Genomic DNA, 24,592 nt, shown 5'->3' with positions numbered 1-24,592 from the left:
ATTGCCCATACACCAAGTTATTTTGCAATTCCTCCTGTCTTTTACACACATCTGATATACTGTTACTAGCACTTTTGGTATTTCATGATAAAATGTTTAGATTGGTCCGTTGCCTCACCCAGCCTTTTTTTTTCAGGAAAATAAGAAACCCGTATTCCCTCATTTTACGTCTACAATATCTGTGCACAATCTCATTCACTTCGGTTCACTTCTTTTTGACTTTCGGGCTTGAACTTTCAAAACTTTAGATGGGGTTTTGCTCCGTAAAACAGTTTTTTTGCGGGAAATAAAAATACCGAATTCTATTATTTTTTTGCATATTGTCCATACGTAAGGTTTTGTTGCAATCCTTTCCGTTTTTTACACACATCTGACTTACTCTTACTAGCACTTTTGATATTATTTCGTGATCAAATATTTGGAGAGGTTCGTGCCGTACCTAACCGCTTTTTTTTAAAGAAAATACGATACCCTTATTACCTCATTTTATGTTTCCAATATCTGCACAATTTCATTCACTTCGGGTCAGTTGTTCTTGCCTTTCGGGTGTCAACTTTCTAAATTTTTGTGTGGGTTTCATATTAAAACTTTACATTATGTAACTTTTTTCTCTTTATGAGATTATTTTTTGGGGGGGTCGAGAAATGCTTTTCTCTTTTATCTGTTTGTTGCTATTCATTTTGATTAAACTGCTTAAGTAAGATAATTTTGTAATTTTTGATGTCATTCCACTCCGTCACGATAATAAAATTGTCATTCTTAACAATTTGTTTTATTCTCGTATTTGGAGTTTGCTACACTGATATATTTGTTACAAAATTGAAGTTTGTTCCAACGCCTTTCGAATTCGCAACAAACCCAACCGCAGAGCTTTCTATTGCTTTTGGGTTGCTTTCTATTGCAGGAAAAGGACAATAGCAGGTGGTAATGCACTTTTCGTGTATATATTTAGTTCAATATTCTTCAAAGGATATCCAACGAACAGCGTAAGGAAATGATGGATATTTGTAAACAAATTGTGATAAATTAATGAACTCTTTATCTGTAAAACTACTATGCAGTTCCATCTTTGAAATCCTTGCCGAACATTCTAGTCAACTAGCCTCGCAATTCAACATATAAGATCATGCATTGGCAAATATGATGAAAGAAGTAGATTTCAGAGGTACAAGTCTTTACGTATTTCACCACCAATACAGGTAGATCCATAACCTCACCTTGGGTCGAGTATCAGATCAGAAGGAAAACGTTGTTATAAGTGCGTACTATATATGTCATCAAGACTACATAAAAAAAACTGAAGGTATGTACCTGTTTCAAATTTGTCAATGCCTAGTCATGAGTAAGTGCTTGGGAAGTTTCAAGTAGGCACAAATGAACTGAAATATTGCACACATCAAAAACATTCCCCCAGTAATCCTATTGTTTAATTTCAATAAAAGAAACTAATCATAAATATTGCTGTTAGAAATTATCTATGACTGGGTTACAAAAAAAAAAAAAACTTGATTGTTGCTATGATACCCCTTGCATACGTTTCATTCTATCTAAACCATAGATAACGATGCATAACTGAAATATGTTGCACAGTGTAAAAGTAATTGAAGCGCTTAAACGGTAAAAGTGTGATGTTACAGTTTTCAAAAAGTTGAATTCCGATAGTTCACGGACGTATTATATAATAGTCAGGCTACGCAAGACATCATTTGGTGACCACTCATCCCAGTAAACAGATTTAAAAACGAGGAAGGATGTATGTTAGCAGACATATTTGTAAAAGTCAATTTTCCCGAAATGTACAGTTTGTTACATACCACCTTTATGATATAACAGCTTCAATTATTATACTTTTAAAACCAATATCCACATAATATATATATATATATATATATATATATATATATATATATATATATATATATATTAACCTAGCCGGCATAATCGTGGGTCGTCCAACTCAATAAATATATACAATATATGTAGCATTTTGATAAGGCGTACATTAGAAATGTTCACCTATCGTAGCTCTTATTCTTCCTTCTACAGTTCGTTTTGTTTGTTGTAACATATACATTTTGAGAGTTTTATTAGTACACTTCTAATCTAAGCAACGTGCTAAGATTGAAACTCATAGAAATATTGCATTCACTATTGTTTTCTTTTATCCATTCTTTTCATTCAATTCCAGTTACCGTACTTTATCATTCATTCCCATCACAACGTCTCAATTATGTGTTAACATGATATATGGCTAAACTATTGCATAGACACGTTTACGCATCTTCGATGTCCCTCCTTTTCTAAATCATTGGCGTTATAAATAGTTATAACTCTGACAAATTTAAATCGATACCATTCTGAGATTGTCATAAAATTCAAGTTCGAAATAGAAATTAGTTCCAAAACTTATAAAATATAAAGGTAACCAACAAAGTCATGTCGCTTTTTGTCTTGGGTCTGTGTTCAATTAGCACTTTGAGTTAAACGTAAATGGATATAACGCAATTGTTGATGTGTTTATTTCCACATACTTCCAGGTTGTGGCAGTTCAGTTACGACGTGAACTTGAGTAGGACATTGTGATCAAGAGACCTCCCAAGAGCGTGATAAGGGCGTGTATACTGTACGAGTTCAAACTGCGGTCAAACAGCCCTGCTGCGTGGTGGAAAATATTCTAAGCCTTTGTTGAGGGTGTCGTGACTTCGCGAACAGTGCAGCGGTGGTTTAACAAGATTAAGAACTTTGACGAATCACTTGAAAACCCACCACATGCAGGAAGACCAACACATGTACAAAATGAATATCTTCTAATAGCAATTGAGGCGAACATTGGCCAGACATGTAAGGAATTGGGACTGCAATTAAGTGTGAATGTAGAAATCATTCGTCAGCACCTTCATGAACTTTGAGAGCACTACAAGTTGGGTCAGTGGATCCTACATGATTTGATACCGAGCCAGAAAAATATGCGAACAGATTCCTACGTTTTATAGGAAGGTGCAATTTCTAGACAGGGTGTTGACATGTGATGAGAAGTGGGTCCTGTATTAAGCTACGCGGTGCCGTCTTCTGTGGTTAGCATTCCCTGTACCGGTTTCAAAAATGCCAAGACCAGCACTGCAGCAGAACAAGGTCCTCGTGTGTGTTTGATAGACTACCCGCGGTATCGTGCATCGATAGCTGCTACAAGCTGGTCAGATCATCAGTGCACATGTGTACTGTCGTCAGTGAAGCCGTGTTCAAGAAAACATCGAAAGTCTGGAGCCAAACTTTTGAATCTTAATGGGTTCTACGTGTTACAGAACAACATTACTCCATGGCTAAGATAACCTGAGATACCATTATACACCTTGGATGGAAAACACTATTGCATCTACAATACTTCCCGGATATTACACCATCCGATTATCAGCTGTTCCGTTTCGTGAACAATCACCATAGAGAAACATTTAAATCCCTAGTACAGGTGCAAAATGCGCCTGATAACTTCTTTGCTTCACGGCCCACCAAGTTCTCCCGTGATGGAATCTACGGCCTTCCAGAACTTTGGCAAAAGGTCGTCAATGCTGATGGGGCTATTTTTAATCTTTCAGGTAGTCTTAAGTGACATATCGATGTTTGGACATAATGCGTGAAAAAGAGATAGAACGTTCTTGGTTACCTTTATAACATATGACAAAGCAGGTCTAAATATGAATTCGAATAATCTGTTTAAGTTGAAGTATTACATTTTCATCTATGCGTCATGACATATTTTATTTTTCCTGAATATTCTCTTGAATATAGTTGTGGTACTTTAAATTAGGCAAATGAACTTTATTTAAATAAATGTCTCTCTGCAGTCAGGTAGAGGCCCTTTCTTTTGCCAAAATGTTAATCATGTCCTTTGATGTCACACAGCAAATTTTATTATACATAAAAACACATATTTTCCACTTTTCCGTATGTAAATACATATTTTAAGAATTTTCGTTTTAAATACATAAAATATGTCATAAAATACATAAAATTGAGGCATGCTACATCGATGTCTTCCACACCTCTTTCATATCGAGTGTGTCAGGATTTTTGTCTTTGAGCACGTTGACTGGCAGACTTCTGGCGCCTTACTAATCTACACGTAAGGTCCTGTTAAGGGAGTTCTACCCACCCATAAGGCAGTTACACCTAGCAGGACATTGAATCCACTACGTGTCTTTTCGTTTATAGTGTTGTGAGTGGTGCTTCAGCAGAGTGTGTGTTTCCTTACTGTAAATGCCTAAATTAAAGGCAAGTGTTTCATCTCGTTTGCAGAAGTTCTGTGACGAATATAAAGATGCAATTTCTACGGATGGCAAAGTGCTATTTTGCCAACCGTGTGGTAAATCTCTCGCGGCTGACCAACGTTCACAAATTACGCAGCATTTGATGAGCAAGAAGCATATTGCTGGTGCTTCACGTTTGAGCAAGAGACAAACATTTATCGGTCAACCAATTGCGTCTAGTTCTGGTGAACCGTCAAAATTGTCCGCTTTTTCAATGCATTTGTGCACAGCGTTCAAATTAAAGACCCTGAATTACGAAAGTTTCTGGTGAAATATACGAACTTCGAACCGCCTTACGAATCAACAGTGTGAAAAAGTTATCTGCACAGGTGTAATTAGCAAACTTTATAACACATTCGATCGGAATGTGCGCATGAAAATATTTGGGTATGTATGGACAAAACTAGAGACTCCAGTGGTAAAAAAGTAGGAAACGTGATTGTACGAGTGATAAGCAATGACGAAACTGTGTTGAGAAAAATTATTTGCTACTGTATAAAGAGCTAACTGCTGCTAGACATGTAACGATAGCAAGACTTTCCAACGAAGCAATGGAATTATTGTGGAATTGACAATGTTCTTCTTCTTGTTACAGATGCTGCAGCTTATATGAAAAAATCTGCAGTAGGCCTTCTCCCAAAATGGTGCATGTTACCTGTGTGGCTCATGCGTTGCATAGAATATATGAAAATATAAGAGTTCTTTATCCCAAGGTTGATAAACTAGTTTCAAATGGAAAGAAAGTTTTCATCAAGTCACCTAAAACAATAGACATTTTCAATCTAAAATGTCCTGGGATTCTTCTTCCACCCGCTCCTGTAGTTACGCGATGGGGCACTTGGTTGGACGCCATTGAGTATTATGCCCAGAACTTTGAACAATTCTCATTTGTCGTAAATGATTTCGACAAAGACAAAGCGTCTTCTATAGAAATGCTACAAAAACTGTTAAAAGATCCCTCCGTAAAACTCAAGTTAGAATTCATTTCAACAAACCTGTTCTTTCTTTCTCGTTGCATAGAAAACCTTGAATCGTCATCGAACACTCTGTCAGCTTCAGTGGGTAAAATCCGCAGAACTTCTTGGAGCTAACGGACAAGTGCTAATGTCTAAATTTACAGACATTTTTGAATAAACCTTACGTTTTCAAACATTGTGTAAAATGGCACGTGTTTTGAAAGGGGAAGTAATGAAGGAAGATGTGGTCAATTTCAGTGTTAGTGAAATTTCGTTTTTCAGATACGCGATAATTGTTTCCTATAACGTGGAACGCTCTTTCTCGCACTCGCACTCCACTGGAACGCTTTCAAAGAATAGTTCGCTACAAGGTAAGCATTTTAAAACTGAATTTAAGATGTTTACAATACACATAATATTTAAGTTTCTTTTGCAAAATATATTTGTTTTTGTCACATATTTCTCTGGTTTCATCAAATATTTTCAAAATTTATAGCACATAAATAAATACATATTTCTGAGTTTTTTTATCACATGAAGTTCCGTCCCCTACTTTAGATACACTAAATGCCTAGGTAGATATGCGAATGCTTCAGTGTCTAATATTTAACATGTATATTTGTATGAATGTAATATTTAACATACTTCTCTACGTTGGTATCACCATATAAACGAAATCTGTAAAAAAAAAAAAAATGCACAGGAGAAATTTTAAATCTGGTACTTACAGGGTTGTATTTAAAAATAGAATTTGCTTCCGGTAGTACAGTGCAACTACATCTAAGATGAGTATAGTAGAAACATCAGAATGAGCGGTTATCGAAGAATAATAGCATAAGGCTACTAATTTTTAAGAAATGGTTTTAAAATTAGCAGAAATACTTCTAAGTGAATAACTGAAAGATGCTGCAGATGGATGAGAAATTATATTATAATACTTAATTGATTTAACGAGTTTTCCTTCAAATTCAATAAGAGCACTTTCATTGAGCTTTACTTACCTTTTCTTGAACTTCACTCATATTTATACGTGATAGTAGTTCATTATTTTCGTATCGAATGAATTTCTCATAGTTGGAGTCCTGTATGTTAGCTAAGTCATGTAGAAATTCAAGCAGAAGATCTTCATTCCTGTTATCGTAATCTCCGTATATGCTGTGTTGAGTAACAATAATGTACATGAATGATTTTAAAATTGCACATTTCAAATTCAAATATAATACTGATATTACTATTTCTATATTACTCTAAGTAGCGTTAGAATTAGTATTTTACATAATTTTGTCTTTATTCTTGTTTGCTAAAAATATTTCCTCTCAATGGTATAGACGGTAAAATATTCCCTTTTATGGTGATTTTAGGTAGTTGTATGCTAATTGTATACTTTTTACACTGCTTTTCAAGCATTTGCCACATTTTATAGCGAATTTTTGACATTTAATAGTTATTTTTAGTGTTGAAAACCAAATGAAATTCTTGGCAAACATTTTGTTTCTATACTTTGATATCAACCCTTTAATAAATCTCTATAATTAATTTAATTCCTCGTGATATTATATCTTACAATATTAAACATCTATATGTCAAACATTAATAGATGAATTCATTTCTTCACTTTTGTTGAATAATTCAATCTTTGGGTAACATCTGATACGTTGGGAGCAGAAATAGGGGAAGAAGAGAGGACCAGCTGGTTTCATGTCATTTAATGTGGAGCAGGTTTTTAGAATAAGCAAATTTAGGATTTCTTGAGAAAAACTCTGTTCAAACTTATGTATCAGCAGGAAATAAATATTTTAAACTTACAAGATCATTCCTTGTTCTTGACACAAATTGTGTTCTTGTAATTGATAGAGAAAGTATGCAGTTGAAATTCCAAGTATTGGAACACATGTGATGTTGTACAAACACGCGAAGAACAACATATTGTTTTCTCTTTGATCTGGAATCTGGATAAGACTTACGGTCATTCTTATCGTTTAACAAGAAGGTGTGATAAATATTTAGGAATTGTGAACTATATAGGGGAATTGTGAACTATTTAGGAATTGTAGCCTTATTTGGGGACATTTTTTCAGGAAGCTATAAAACGTTCCCTATTTGTAACAGCGTTCTAGCAAAATATGAATGGTGTACGTGGTTAAATCAACTAACAAATATAAAGTGCCAATCAGTGACATAGTTGCAATGTTTTGTAAAAAATCTTGAATGATAGCAGATGAGCAGTTTTTGTTAGTAGATTTTGAGGTTCCTAATTTGGGGAGGAAGCTAAAAATTGAACATAAACTTTTAGGACAGGCAAAATCAAACACAATTGTACGGTATCATTCTCTGTTTACTGCACCCGATTCTTGTGCCACAGCTAGTGAAATACAATCCTTCATGTTTTTGAAAGGAAAGTGTTGGATTTCGAGCGATGAATTTTTCAGCCATTTTCCCCCCGCTGCTCCGTCTTTCTGTGAAAACGAATTAGGAATGTCAGTAGTCATTACTCTTCGCTAGTTCATCGGACAGGCGTCTGACATCCCGTCTGGTGAGTCTATAATAATTCTCTTCCATTATCTTGCAATAACCTGCTAAGTCCTTTACCAGTTCTATAGGTATACCGATCTTCTTACTATTGGCAGGTATTTTCTTCATAGCTACATATCGCTCAAACGTAGTCTGTGGCACCCCAAACACTTGTGCTGCTTTAAACGTTCCCATTTCTTCCTTTCTGACTGCTTCGATGGCCAACCATACGACCTAGGTCCAACTCTCTTCTATATATATTTAATAGGAATTGTGAACTTATATATAATTTCGACTGTATAAATGGAACTAACAGAAAACTGTAAGAATGGAATGCGCCTGTATTATTTTAGAAATATCTTAGATATTTGGAGAATTTCTTGTTTTTCTTATGACAGCTGTTTCCTTTAAAAGTTTGAAAAAAGTGCTTCCTTTCAGAGATAATTGAGACTGCCGCCTGATGTGATATAGTGATCGATACATTATTATATTCTCGTAACGTGTCATTTTTGAGTGCTGTTTTGAAGGGACACATGTGTAGTTACAATGGAAGTACAAGAATATTGTATTGATTTCATACAAGTTTAAGTAATTTTGCTCAGCTGTAGGTCTAGAGAAGAATCTTCACATTTTAGTTATTGTAGGTAGAACGGAGTTATGTGGTTTTAAAGAAAAGATGGATTGTGAAAAGGACTGGTGATACAGTTTTCTGTGTATCTTTTGTTCTTAGGGGACATATACATAATCTAGTATTATACATGGTTTGTAGAATCTGCATGGGATAATTTAGCATTTGCATGAAATAGATCACTTTCTTAAACATTGTAGAGAATGGAACATCTCTTGAAATGAGACAAATCCGATTTTTGAATACTGGAAGCGATTTCCATTGTAACTTTCCTCTTTTTAGGGAAATATACTTCTTTAAGAAATTTAATATAGTAAGGAAAAATAATGTAGTGTATTTGTGTCCCTGCGGCTTGAAGCATACCTCCCTTATTTGTACTGTTTCTTGAGGTCAGTATCACAGATTCTTTGAAAACATAACACCCCAAGAATAGTACATTATGTTTAAATTAACTATTTGTTTTCTTTTGGTAACATTAACTTTAGAAAGTACTTGCTGTTCGTTATGTACTGACAGCTTTATTTTGACTTGTATTGGATTTACGTAAGGGATGTTAAAAGCTGCATTTTGTTCCAAGACCTATTCGCGCGACAGAGACCCACTATTGTATTTTGTTCTTCCTTATTTTTCTGGACAAGGGGTTTGAGGCTTTTGTTCCGGGACCGTTGTTTTTCCTCGTCCGTATATAAGATTCGTCCATGAAAATCGAACAATTATTTGTACGTTTTTTTGTGAGGAGGTGTTTGTGTATTTTTGCTGTCTGTGAACACTTTTAATATTTTCATCTTGTTTCCGAAAATGAGGTAAGTTATTAGTTTATTAAATGTATGTACCTAAGTTTTTTGTATTTGTATTATTTATAACGTAATGTACGATTAAAATGATATAATTTCGCGCCAAACTAATATATACTTGGAATTAGATTTTGGCCTCTATGGAACCTTTACATACTGTATATGGAGGATGGCGTTTTTGGTCATTATACTATCCGAGGAATGGAAAGGAAGAAAGTATTGGTGAACGAAGAGAGCTGCGACCTACATGTTACGTACCAGAAAGGCATTTGCTTTGTGTCAACCCGGGGTAAAAGTCATTCAAGACGGCTGTCGTGAAAAGCTGTTACGCTTTCCCGACCGAATGTTTCCACAAAAATTGAACCCGGGAATGCACTATCGAATGCAAGAGAGTTAAATTAAAGATAATGTAGGAAGATGTATTTTATATTATTGTAAGCAACATAGTACGAATAATTTTATATGTTAGTTTCGAAGACGTCTGTCTCGGCACCAAGACTATTAGAGACGTATACCTGCAGCCTAACGAAGGAATAGGAGAGCATGTGTCCGCCGGGAATTGAAGTTTTGGTTTCCTAGAAGAGAGACGGATATACTAACCGCTTAGCAAGGAAAAGCTTTATCATTATTATTATTATTAGTAATTCGAAATTAAGGCTATGTGCGACGAGTAGCTGGACCGTACATACAATTCAACAACATCCATTTTGTTGAATTGCGCAAAATATATGTTGAATATAGAAGTTGATTTATTGCTCATTTGGAGTAGGGAGACTACACGAAACATGTTACTACTGTTTAATGGGGGATCTGAACCACATTGTACTTTTGTGGAACAAACTGACGTTAGGCCCGTATTTTAATCATTAATGTCTTTATTCCCTTAGCTATTTATTTAGGGGTTGTACTCAGTAATTTAGTGAAGTTAGTTTCTACTTAGAGTATTGACTAAAAATGCATGAAGAATAACCTGTTAGTCAAGGAGAACTATTGTAACTTATTTTTCAGTTAACTATTCGGATTGTACCTGTTCCTATTTTAGCAACATTATATTGTTCTTAAGAGCCTGCCTTACTAAAAATAATACGAAATTTACTTCATTCATTTTCTTTTGCTTGATGATTCATCAGTGAAAGGAGATAATGAAATGCAAGTTACCACAATCATAGATAATGCTATTCTACAACAGGAAATCTGGACCTGAAGAATATTCAGTGTTGCCATCTATATAAATTACAGTGTTGCCAGAAAAACAATTTCCCTAAAATCTATGTTAAGACTGCGAGTAGAGGAATTAACTCAACTGCATTTGATTACGTATGATGTTGTCTTGGTTTCTTGTGAATTACTTTTTAATTAACATTATTATTTGGTTTTAATATCTGTATTTTAAAACTATTTTATTTGTTACAAAGTAAATACAACTATTATTTAAAACGCTTGGACATCCAATAAATGCCTGAATGAATGATTTATTCATTAAAAGTTTCTGAAAATATTTGCCGCAGAACTTGGAAATTTTGTGCGTAGAGGGTTTTGCGAACAAACGAGAGATATTTTTTTCCTTGTCCTCTTGTGTCATTTTATTGGCACAACACTCCTAACATTAGATTTTCGGCTTTTGTTGGTAATAAAATACATGAAAATCTGTAACTAAGGGAAATATTTCATGAAACGTTTTGTCGTTAGTTCTTCGAAGCCTTAGAATTTTGTAGAATCACAGTAAAGAAGGCAATGTAAAGTAATTTTAACAAGGTACATTCGCGTAGTGTCCCCTCGGGATTCATGTAAAATTGATTTAAAAACAAACTTCTCAGCGGCCCAATGTGTATTGTACTAATTTTAGCGGCCCATTAGGGAAACTTATATTCGTGTATTCGTGTTTTCGTGACTATTGCTTTTTCCTTCACCCAGTGTGTCAAATCTGGTACTAATAGTCCAACTTCATTTAAGCATCGTTATCAAGTACGTCTTTAGCTTTATTCGTTCGAAGATGATGAGAAAGTGTACAATAGGAGGGAACATTGTATCTCAGAGGAAGATAATGTACTAAGGATCAAGTACCAGGTAATCTATGACGACTGCATTCTGACTCAAAGTACAGAGGGATTGCATTGCTAAATTAAAGGAATCATTTTCATCTTTCATTTTATTAACAAAAACTAAGAAAAGGATAATAACAAAATAACAAATGAGATCTACATTGTTAAATTAAGAGCGAACATTTTAAGATGTTACAACATCGCTCTTGGCATGAGCAGGTATAGCCCCGCCTCAGCTTCTATGTTGCTAGAAGAAACGAGAAGTTAACCCATACTTAGTAAAAGGTGGTAACGTTGAGTATTTGTACCAATAACTTGCATTCGGGGAGTAAGAAATACTATTCAGATTCAAGTGTTTAATTTTATATCGAAGTCACGGCTGAATCCTCGTGCGGAAAAAACTTCCATGTGCTCAAAACATGTTCGCTGAGTGAAGCAAAGAAAAAAATTATCTTACATACCTGAGCTTTGAGAGCGCAGAAGCCACGGGTTTCAACTGAACATTAAATAAATGGCGCAGTAAAAACCTGAGCTCGGGGAGGTTCATTACTTATATAACGAGGTCGTCCCACGTATTTCTTCCACTTTTTGATGCATCTCGAGACTTGACGTAACGAGCTACACAAGCCTTGAAGAATTTTTCACGCGCATGCCCAATAGTGGCCAAGACTTCTAGCTTCTATGAGTTTTGCCCCATCACGGTGGGGAAGATACATTTTTTCACATTGATTAATACATTCTGAAGTTTGAATTTTTGTTCAACTAAATAATGTTTTGTTCACAAAACGCCTAAGTGATGCCTAGTAGTCTAAATGCACTAGTCGATCTCTGTGATTTGGGTAAATCAAAGCCAGGGTCTTGCCACTAACACATGCGTGTGGTTCTGCGTCAGGGAGACATTCTATTGTTAGTACAATTAATGTCTCTCTTGACCCGATTCTTCCTCTCTATTCTCTCTACTCACACGGATAGAAAAGCGCGGGGCGACTGACCACATATTTTGAGTCCGGCTTAGGGCTTGGTAACCAAATCTGTGTAACAATTTATTTAACGCGAAATCAACTTTGACCATTTGAATCTTTATATGAAACTTAATTAAGAGTGCCATCGCACAAAATAAAAATAATTTATGTCTGCTTCGAATATACCATTGGCTTGTAGCAGTTCTAGATAAGCAGGAACTACAGAAACCAAATCGCAAGGTTATTTAGAATATCATATATACAAAGAAAGAGGGAAGAGCGAAACTTTATGTGGAACAAAATAGTTATGGTAAAACAGAATAGTTTCTCAAATTATACCTAAGTTAACACACATTCAACTTGTATCACGACTTGTTATCTTGGCAAAATTTCAAACAACAATACTTTATTAAACAATTTTTGAAAACATTTAGTTACTCATTCGAAAGCTAAAACCAAATATAAATAATATCCAATTAATATGTAAATTCATGCAAATTGCTATTCTATAAACATATTATTTTATGTTTTGACTGCATCAACTGCTTTTTAACCCATACAAGTATGGAGTCTATTATTGAGGAATCATGAAGTAAGTGACCAAATTATGACTCTCACTTCTATGACATAGTGAAATATGTACACCTTGCCTCATAAAGGTTGGCCGCACTCTTTTGAAGCAAAACGTTTCTAAGTCCAACTTCGGGTATCTTCGGGAAAAAAGTCAACTAGGCTCGAACCTCCAAGTGAAACTATATAATCGGGAAAATATATGCAGGTGTGTTTTTCTCGTTTTAAATATAATAAGACTTGTTAGCAAGTGTAAAAAAAACGTTGATTGAAATACTTAATGATACAATATTTCGAAACTTTGTATTAATGTAAGGACATGATTGTTTGACATTTAGCTTTTCACAAGTGAAAGAATCATTTAGATATGTGAAGGAACCTTTCCAATGAAACAAAACACAAAAAAACATATTTACTAACGGATAAGAATGGAATTTTGTTGAACTGTAATTCGCTATATATCGTTAGAAGGAAGTTAGTCACAGTCGTCATTTTATCTCAGTGGTAAACAGCGAGACTTTGAATCATAAGGTCGTGAGTTTGATTCCATTTTGAATAAAAAGTTTTTTAGTATGAAATTTTGTTTTCCTGAATGTGAGAAAATTATATAAAATAATTACATCAGTTATATATATATATATATATATATATATATATATATATATATATATATATATATATATATATATAACCATTTTAGGACATAAGTAATTATTATGTTTAAAGTGTAACATCTGAGATGTGAGAGTTGTTGACACAATGTCAGTATATTGTAAGTGAATATTAAATACCTTTTTACGAGAATTGTACAATAACAATAAACAAGTTATGTAGCGTATTTATTTGCAGCTATTTGTCATATACAGGACACTTCTCAACATTATTATTACAGCATGTTATTTATATTCATACAATATTATTCAATGTACAAAGAGGTGGTATAAACATGGAATATCCAAAGCCGGAGCACTCACAAAAATACCTGTACTCCAAAATCACAGACTGGAATTGTCCTTATAGAGCATGCCACAATGGGAAGTATTCATGTGGGTTTTCATTTCAATACTTGACATATTTTTGTAATCTGGAAGTAATGATGTCTTGGGTCGCTCTGTCTCTCGCGAGCGCTTGTTTGCTATCTGATTTATATATATCGATAAGCTCGATATGCTGTATGCGGAATGACGCACTTAGTACTATGCATATCATATGTGACTCACTGAGGATAAAGTTTTCTAGCGTCCCTAACAGTGCCGTATTTCCCATTAGGCCAACTAGCCCTGTCTCTCCAGCGCGGCATGTCTGAAGAGCGGAAAATTTAAAAATTAAATAATGTTTTACTTTTTCGTATGAAAATGTTAAAGAATGAAGAACGAATATACTATTTCATGAACAATCCTCTTTTACTATTCTAATATGTTTAATGACAGCGTAAGAACCTAAAAATTATTCAGAACGTATTTCCCATTTGTTATTTTTGTTACGTAGTTATTTTTGTAGCATCAAATGAATGGTATTTAACTATAATAAATTTGTTAATTCACTAAATGCTCGGGACGCCGAGCTTCAAATGTGACACTGGTCGCTAAGTTAATTGGTAGAAATTTTAATGCCATTGAAGACCAAATTCAGGCCTAGCTGGTGCAATTCTCCTTTGCTCATGTAGGAGGAATGACAGGGGCTGATATCAAAATGATTAAAAAAGATATTAGTGTGGAATCCATAATTTTGAGCTCGCTACGATAAACAGTGGCACTCAAGATGCCATTCAAGTTAAGCAGCCATTAGCAGCGTGAAGGGGTGTGAGAAATTGTAAGATTTAAAAGTAATTAAAAATGAGGAATGTTACTGTCGAACCCATACCTTTCGCGTCTCTAGTTCATTGGGAGCACTTCTGATGACCTTAAGTTTCAGTTCAATTTCCAGTAGAAATAAGATTCCATAGCACATCAAATAAGAAGAGTGGAAGGAAGTAACATATACAGTGATTCAAAATGACTGATATTAGTGTAGTGTCCATAGTTTCGGGATGACTGGCATAAATAGCAACACTTTTGAACGAACTTCTCAGCTGAATTTTGAATTTTGCAGGGGCAGCATCGAGTTTATTGCCAACAGCTCTGAATATTTTGGTGTTTCTGTATAAATGTATACCTCAGCTTAATTTCGGTATATCTGCAGCAAATTTTTGCCAAGGGGAGATACTAACTTAAAATGTACATATTACTTTCAATCTATGAAAACAATATTATGGTATTATAATATCCCAAGTTATAGAAGTTGGGAGGTGTGACATGTAAAATAATGTAAAGTGACTGATCTTAACGAGTTACCCGTAATTTTTGCGTTCGGTGATATGGATAGTGCCGCCCTCAATATCGTTTATATCCAAATTTATCCCCTTCTTTCAAGGTTAAGGACCTGGAAGAGCTGAAAAATAAAATCTCAAAAATCAAAGAAATATTTGTCTAATTGGTAGTTTTCGGAGTCGAGGAAGCGTTTGTAATAACCTTGGAAGGCAGTTTTACCCACTTTAAGATGGACCTTTTAACCATATTAATTTCTCACTATGAGAAGAAATGAAAATCTTAACTAGTATATGTATCAAGCCAACCTTCGCAATCGGGAAAAATGTCTAGATGTATGTTTCTTTTATAAATGAAATAGAATAGGTTAAAATCAGAGATGGGTCGGTTGGTCAGTGGGTGAAACGAGTCAAGATATGTGAGGACAATGTATTGTGGGTCAAAAATACGCGAAACAAAGGAAACCACCACTCACCGTGACTCCACTGAACAACCGACCCATTCTACTCTATGCATTGTGGACAGCATCTTCTGAAGACTAGTACATTTGTCTACCTTTTACCTCCATTTTCCTCATTTTTCATTTGTTTCTAATGAAAACAGAAGTTCAAGCATTTCTAGATTTTGATATTTTTAATTACAATAATAGGAACATGCAATAGGAGTTGGATTTGGATATGCAACCTGTGAATTTTTTAAGGACCTAACTGCTGGAGAAATATTTATGAATCACTTGTAATATATGAATTATTATTTAAAATATTGAAAGTAACTATGCCTGCGTTATCATCACAGTCAAATTGCAAAGTTAAATGAAATGATGTTTGGCATATAATTATGCCCCAATCACAACTGGGAAGTTAATATACGCATATCACTTTCATTCTAATATATACCCTTAGAAGGAAGTGGAGGTCCAAATTTTTGCGAAAAATTGAGTACATCACAAGACGTTCAATTTAGAAAACTAAAATTTAATATTAACTCTTTAGTAAAAATAAACAGAACGTGTCCTGGCAATTTTTAAATGTTCTTTTATGAGCCGAAATGGTACATGTGCTTAGTAATCGTAGCGTTGATGGTTCGCGACCACTCCGGGGTATTATTTAACTGTTTTGTTTACTCACATAAACGAAATATAAACAAGTCACTCATATAGACAATATTTTGGGGAGTAATTTTGTGGTGCGTTACTGTTTCGTCGTCTCTGCTGCTGGTGTTATAATTTTTAAAACATAAGTGGAATTGCGGTTCCACCAATGTTTCGCGAGAGATCGTTAGTTGCCCATTGATTGGTGCTTCACCGACGCTTAAAACGTGGTATCCGTGAAGTTCATTGGCACTCCTAAAAGTCTGAAACTGTGAAACAGATGTTGAAACCGGAAAACACGTATTTAATCTTTCCCAAGGTACCCCGTATCGAGGTAGAATTATTTCCCCTAAGGATCTCCGGAGGGTGCCAGGAGGGGTCCAACTCAAAATTTTAAAATTTACAAGGGGAGTTAAGTGGTATATCATTTAAAAGTAATGCTAAAAGAAAGAAGATTTTAAGAGTCTCGAGTCTTTATGCTAAACTTATGTAAAATAGCGAGCATTCAAGATGGTAATACGTAAATCCTTCTTGCATACTCCGTGGCCACCTCTAGAAATAAGAAAGTGTCAAACCTATATCAAAAGAGGTAAACACTTGTCTTATTATAGCAAAGTATAATGCACGAAGGTAGAATAAAAAGTGCTCCATTGTAGGTTTATTACATCACTAATGTTAAATTCTAAGTTCCACAGTTCTGTCCTTTAGGCTAAAGGACAGTTGATTATGAATTACGAAATTAATGATAGAATATAAAAATGGAAGGAATGCTAATGCGAGATGAGTGTTATTTACCAGTAAAATCGACAGTTCGGCACAAACTTTGACAATATCCACAATTTGTTTCTGTTTGATTTGCTTATACCTTTCTCAAGAACTTGGCTACCTAAGGGTTAGCCGTAGAATAATTGATGCCCTAGTTTATTTCCATTCCTGTATTCTACAATTAATTTTATAATACACAACCAATCTGTCGTTTAGCCTGTAGACGGAGCCGTGGGACATAGAATTTAACATTAGTGATGTAATAAATCACAATGTGTCACTTCTTGTTTTATCTTGGTGCAATATATATTTCCAATGGAAAGACTAGTGTGTACGCTTTCTCGTATCGCTTTCACAGTTTCACATTCGCTTCTAGAGGTGGCCACAGAGATTTCAATGAAGGATTTATTACCATCTTGAATGATTGCTATTTTGCACAAGTTTAGAATAGAAACTCGAGACTCTCACTATCTTTTTTGTTGTTGTTTTTGCATGATAATACTTTTAAATGATATAGTACTTAATTTATTTTGCAATTTTCAAACTTTGAGTTGCACCCTTCCTGGCACTCTCCGGGGGACGTTGCGGCACATGTTTTTACCTCCATACGGGGTACCTTTGAAATTGTGAATTACGTGTTTTGTGGCTTTGACATCTGTTTCATCGTTTCAAACTTTTATGGGTGCGAAGAGGCTTCATGGGTACCATGCTTCTTTAGTCTCTTAGTTTTCAGATACAACCCCCCATGCCGGGATCAATGATAACCAGGTATGGCGGAAGTCAATGAAAACCAGGGGTGGATAACTTAACGTAACTGTAACGTAACGAAAATAGCTCTCTGTAACAAAATTATTGGTTATTTAATGTAGGTAGGTACAAGGTATACCACCAATTTTTGTTACGACACCGTAACGTTATTCGAGCATGTAACGTTATTGTACCGTAACTAATTGAAGGAACAAATCTGTTTCTGGTATGCTTTATAACTCCTCTGGGCAAAAAATCCAGCTTTCGTACCACCAGAATGAGATTCTTTCCTATGCGGGTATCTAATGGAACGAAAATGTGTGGAACAGAAGCTATTTCGTTACAAAGACTATTTGCCACATGAGTAACACAGTTGATCAGATAGGTTTGGTAAAGGTATTGTGTTCATCAGTTACAGATCTTATCAGATCTTTGGAGAGTTCCTTGGCCATGGTTTCAATTGTATTGTTCTTCAGAGGGTCACATTGAACTTCGTTCTTCAGGTGGTGAAGCAGAAAGAAATTTCACTTTCATATGTTGTTATTGCAAATCTAAAGCAGTAAGGAGAAAAAGGAACTTGATCGATTTCTGTGAATATCACAGGGGAAAGTCAGTCACAAGGCAGGTGGAACCGTGGAAGGGGCAGCAGGGTCAGGGGGAAGCATAGAGTGAGCCAAAAGTGGCAAAGGGGAGGGAAAAATAGACAATGTCTTTCATTCTTCATCTTGCTTTGTTTTCATAGCGCTCTTCGCTGTCCACAAGAATAGGATTATTTGATGTGAAACCTGCTCCATGAATGGGGGCGCAAGCCTGTGAAAATCATATTATTATTATTATTACTAAAACAAAACTTTACAGTTCTATACAACCCACAAAATAGCTAGAAAATTGTGTGATGCATGGCCACGGGGTATTTCAGCGGAGTTTGCTGATTCTTAATCCCGGCAGATCCCCAATTGGTTCACTATATTGAGTAAAGATATTATGATTATTATTATTATTATTATTATTATTATTATTATTATTATTATTATTATTATTTCTAACGAGCGTAGGCTAGTGGTTAGCGTTCTTCCTTCGCAAAAGGGAGATCCTAGGTGCAAAGCTTGTGGCTTGCTACCCTGACTAGTTACACCAGTTTTTCGCGGTTCCACAAGGTGAATGTCGGGATGTTATCTTTAAGCATAAATCCTGCCTGATTTTCTTCTTTCCTTTTTCCACTATTGATGTTAAAATATTCTGTTGTAAATTGGCCTTAGAGGCTGTATTTGAAATATTGTTACATAATTAAATGAATGTTTAGAGCACACCAGGCACGCGTCCAATTATTATTATTATTATTATTATTATTATTATTATTATTATTATTATTATTATTATTATTATTTTCTGGATCCAAAGATTTTTGGGGGGTCTTATACGTATATTGTAGTATTTAACCTGTGTTATTCAACATCTGAAAAGACTAAGTAATTGTCAATTAGTGCCTCCTATTTCTCAGAAAAAATGATAGTGCTAGAGATATAAAATACAATTTTTAGGCCATATCATTCATTTCGATATGAAACAAATATACTTGTGTTAAGAAAGTTCACAAACATTCGTCAACCTACGAAGTTTAGTGAGGGCGGGGAATCTGAATTCAGTAGACCCCACGTAGCTCCTGGTTTCAATTCTCAGTAGGAGCTAAAGTGTTACCCAGCATCTTGAGACAATGGGAAAACTTCCTAAGTTAAGACTACGGTAGACTAGCGGAATCTGGTTACGTGCTATGTGTCTTCCTTTCACTTGCAGCAATAATGCTATTGTTTAGAGTTAAAATTCATAAAGTATACTGCGGGGGGAAGGGGGAGTAAATTCAATCCCATGTTGCAAGTTTACACATGTACATGGAAAACAATATTTCAATTTAAACTATGTAAAATATTTTTATGACAAAAGTTGGTATATACTATATTTTCTTTATGACATCTTGTATATCCCTCAATTTTAGGTTAAAATCTGCCAAGAATAAAAGTTTAAGTTCACCTTTCTCCATATTTTTTTTAAAAAATGTATGTATGGTCAACGATAATTTTCGTTAGAAAGTATTCGATTTTGGGGTAATTTGGCGTACTTTTATTTGAGGCTTCCCGATTTTTATTCCCTCTGCTCTGAGTTAAAAGCAATAAGAAATAAATTAGTGGGTTTACCCTCCTAGCCCCCGTGCATTTCTTTTAGAGTTCAATGGTAAATTTTCTATAGTTTATTCGATACAATATAATGTGTTTTTTTTTTCACTCTTTCCATAATCCCCAGTGCTTGGAATTAAAATCACTCAAGAATGAGCGGTGAATTCAACCCTCTTCCCCCTAAACTTAAAAAACATTTTTCTCGATAATTTCCGTTACAACTACAGCGAGAAAAAATGAGTGATACGTAAAATTGTATGTTACATTTGTATTATCCTGTAGTTTTTGGACTTAACGTACAGCAAACGTATAACTGAAAACGCATGTTTTATAATACTTTCTGCATAAGTATTCCAATTCCATCTGTACGTACTTTCCGTATGAAACAATATAGGCTATCAGGATCTCACATGCAAATGGACGTATATAACATATAGTTGACGAAGGTAACATACATATATATTGTATATTATAAGGAAGACTATTAGATATCCCACATCGTGCAACGACATGATGTAACATCTAAGGGCAGGGCCTATGTAGCATACGGATAACGTTTGTTCCCTACTGATTTCTGTAGTAAGCAAGTGGATTCCGTATATTTGTACAATATACCGCTGTCCGGAGAACGAATTTTTCTCAGTGTATGGGTAGTGGATCTGAAAAGGAAGGGGTGCCGCGGTGGCTCAGTGGTAGAGCGTTCACCCCTGGTGCTTGGGGTCCCGGGTTCGATCCCAGTCCCCGCCAAGTGAACCTTGTAGTGCACAAACACCGTGTGTGTGGGGGTTTCTCGGGATGCTCCCGTTTCCTCCCACTTTCTTCATTCCACCATTTCATTCATTACTCATCATCACCGTCTCCTTTAGCCTAACCGGCATAACCGTGGGACGTAAAACTCAAAGATTTCATTTCATTTTTTTTCTGAAAAGGAAGGGGGGTTGCATGACGTCATGCCGTCCTCCGAGCCTATCTTTGCCCATTTTATTTTTTTTTAGGAAGTGGGGAATGCCATAGATATTTTTTTGTGTGTGGGGTAAGGCGTTTAGTCGCCTTCCCCGGTTATAACTGTTCGATTTTAGTGTAATATGCCGTATATTTTCCTTAAGGCTTCCTAATCATTCACTCTACATGGAGCCGAAATCAGTAAAAAAATAGCTTAGTGGTTTTACCCTCTCCCCGATTATTTATAGTTTCACAATAACTTATATAAATCTCATTCGGTTTGATGCAGTATTATATATATTTTATTTCACTTTTTCCGTAATCTGCTGTTCTAGTAATTAAAATCGGTCATAAATGAGTGATGAATCACTCCCTCGCCCCTTTCTTTATATTAAGAAATATGTCCAAGATATATTTCGTAAAAATATTAGATTTTCATGGAATATACTTTTTGAAGCTTTAAATTCATTTCCACTACTTCGATTTAAACTAGGTAGTGAACTTATTTTTTAACTAATAAATAATATAGAAAACCATATCCAATTTACTTGAAACTTAGTGCAAACATAGCAACAATAAATAAGGGATAATGTTTATTTTCCTGTTCTGTGAAAACTAGTATAAAGAGTTAATGGACCCTCTCGAAATATTTTGCAGCTAAATCTGAAAGTAGTAGAAGAATATGACTAATTCAGTTATAGCTCCGTTCATACATACATTACAATAGTAAAATAATATATTATGAACTTTATCTTTTACATGAAAAGCCCGTTCAAGGGAAATATTTTCGACCCTTCGGAAATATTTTAATGCCAGTGAGAGAAACGCTAGAACACGTCCAGTTACCTTGAATTTGTATATATGTACATACTAACGATAAAATATGAGCACTTTTTTCTTTTCTGCGGAAACCCACGGAAGGGACAACACATCTCTAAACATTTTGCGGCTGACTCCGAAAATGGCAAGATATGTCTAGTTCACTTAAAATTACGTGCATACATAATACCTAACAATAAAATAATAGTTTTCTTTTAAGTCAGCAAGAAAATTAAAATGGCAAAATCCCCTTCGAATTATTTAGCAGAGATTGTCGAATATGTCATATCAATATGTACTATTAACTTATAACTGCGTACAACAGCTGAAAAGGAATGAATCTAGAGGTTAGCCTGGTGAAAAATACCCCAGAAATTCAGAATTTCCCCGGGAAAATCATGCCACAGTTTTATATTATGTAGGTTTTAGTGTTATGTATTTACACTAAATGTAGTAAAAATATAAAAAGTAAAATTGTTGTGTTACTCTATTTACAGTATAGTAGAATCTTAACAGATAGGAAACGATTTGTAGCTATTATTATTATACTAGCGTATCTCCGAGATTTTACTTTGTCCATTGTTTTTAGAAAAATGAAATACTATTTATATTATTTTCTAAGGTTGCTAAACCCATCGATTTTTGCAGAACATTTACTCCTCGCGATAGTATTCCTGGCCTGGACTAGTGACAAAGTTAAATGTGTGGTAAGAAAGATTTGGGACATTTGGTCCAACATTCGATTCGAAACGACACACAGACTGAGTTGGGTCTTGGTCTCGTCTCGAATTATAAATCTATTTAATACTTCATCTTAGGGTTTTTTTTTTTTTTTTTTTTTAGATGATGATGGGGCATCAGCAGCATTAAATTATTTTGAGTTCTTTTGGAAATGGCATCGTGAGGCCATTCCATTCTTTAGGAGTTAAATTGAGAGGATAATATTTAATTCAACTTAAAGATGTATTATTACTGGGGACACTAATAATTTTACTGAAATGGGCCCAGATCACATTTCAGCAGGATTTATGTGCCTATGTTTATGGGATGTGGTGAAACTATTCCATGCAACATTTATACATTCATGTTAGTATTGTATCATATGGATTAGAAAAGTTTTATCTTAAAGTGGGCCCTTCTTGATTAGCGGAAAGCTTAAATAGGAGGAGGAATTGTCCCTCCTGCCGTCCATAAGTATGGCCATGGCAAAAGATAATTCTTGTCAAACTTTTGATAACTCTACTCTATTTTGACTACAAAACAAATTATTCTGAGAGACGGAAGACATACAAGGCAAAAGTTGCTTTTCAAATAGATTCCTGACCTATATTTTGAGAGGTCTTTTGAGGATAAAATTTATCAGTTATGAGTTATGAGCGAGGGGTAGTATAACTCATGTAAAGTTATTATTTTTTGTATCTAATTTGGAGTCTAAGTTTGTTTCCTTTAACTTCTATCTACATTTTCGCGGGCTCTAGGTTTTTAGACCAGCAGGAAGAGCATAGGCGTTACTAAAGAGAAACTACTCCCGACTAGCAACTGCTCATTACTCCAAAGAAGAAGAGCTATTATTATTATTATTATTATTATTATTATTATTATTATTATTATTATTATTATTATTATTATTATTATTATTATTAATAATAATAATAATAATAATAATAATAATAATAATAATAATAATAATAATAATAATAATAATAATAATAATAATAATAATAATAATGTACAGGTGTCATAAAGGTTAGTGGTAGCCCAAGCCATGAAACCAGTATACGGCACTGTTATATATTAGTTTCCCTAATTCATAATCCTTTGTTCAGACGCGCTACTCCGTTTGACTTAGTCAAGCTTAGACAGTACTGAATGAGCAGAGTGGTAAATAATTTGTGCTCTACTGGTAAATCATTTGTAAAACTAGTTTACGTATGACCTCGAGTTTGACTTATTTCATTTTTTAAAAGAAAATACACGTTAGGGCTACTCAACAAAGTAAAAAAAAAAAAGTTCATAAAACAAAGTAGGTTTCTGTAGTGCAATATTTTTATTTTCACAATTAATATTGAAACCCCAAAAGGTAGTAGATTTCTACCACTTCCGATTTTAGTAGAGAGATTAGAATACAGACGAAATGTATATTTTTTGGACGCTTAACTGATTGCAAAAAAACAGCTTCTTGTTATCTATTATAGATTTATTCTATAACTCTCAACGTTAAAACAAGAAGTTTCTGAATTTTGACCACTTCCGGTTTGAATAGAGGCCCAAGACAGAAGATGGCAGCTATTTTTAGAACGCTGAATAGAATGCAGAGAGCTGCTTCTCACTGTTACAATTCCTGTTCTATGGATATGACTATTGAAACCGAAAGTGGTTCATTCCTACGACTTCCCGTTTCAATTGAAGATCAATAGAGGACATGAAAGGTATTCTTGCAGTTGCGTAGCGAGAAACTCATCAAGGGGGCGTTCACACACAAGCATTTCATATATATATATATACAGGCATGGGCGCCGATCCTGGGGGACCAAGGTGACCCGGGACCCCCCAAAGCACTGGGCCCCCTTATTGTAATTAAGAAGATATAATATTTGGAATAATTTGAATGCAATTTGTTTTAAAATCCTCATATATGCCTTCTGCATCTATATGAGTCCCCTCCCCCTCATTTTACAGACAAATCGGCGCCCTTGTATACAGGCGCGGATCCGAGGGAAGGCTATAGGAGCTAGTCCCCCGCCGGATTTAGGGACTGCAAAGGTGCACTTCCCCCGTTTGTAGTAAATATACACTATCTAAAATGAGAAGCGAGCAGTGAAAATAGCAACACATTCCGAAACTTTTTGCCATCATGTTTCTGTTTGGGGCTTAAAAGAAAGCAGAGCTTTGCAAAAGCATGATTTTCTGAAGGTTGAAGGAAAAGAATTCACCAAGCAAAATAATATAACTTTTGTCAAGTAAGTAAGAAAACATAAGGCAAGA

At 34.8% G+C, this 24,592-nt stretch overlaps 1 protein-coding gene across 1 annotated transcript in view; it reads right to left on the bottom strand.

Annotated features, from left to right (window-relative positions):
* LOC145682245 (uncharacterized) overlaps positions 1–24,592 on the bottom strand; it is a 198,096-nt gene that overhangs the window by 122,483 nt on the left and 51,021 nt on the right. Inside the window, exon 3 of the mRNA XM_081753828.1 lies at positions 6,262–6,415. Coding sequence (XP_081609954.1) covers positions 6,262–6,415 — 154 coding nt within the window. The remainder of the gene's footprint in view (positions 1–6,261; positions 6,416–24,592) is intronic.

The sequence above is a fragment of the Thermobia domestica genome, chromosome 3 (assembly GCF_964235325.1).
Source record: "Thermobia domestica chromosome 3, izTheDome1.hap1.1, whole genome shotgun sequence".
Classification (NCBI taxonomy): Eukaryota; Metazoa; Arthropoda; class Insecta; order Zygentoma; family Lepismatidae; genus Thermobia; species Thermobia domestica.
Note: the sequence above shows the minus strand (reverse complement) of the source record. Positions and strands in the feature narration are given on the sequence as shown.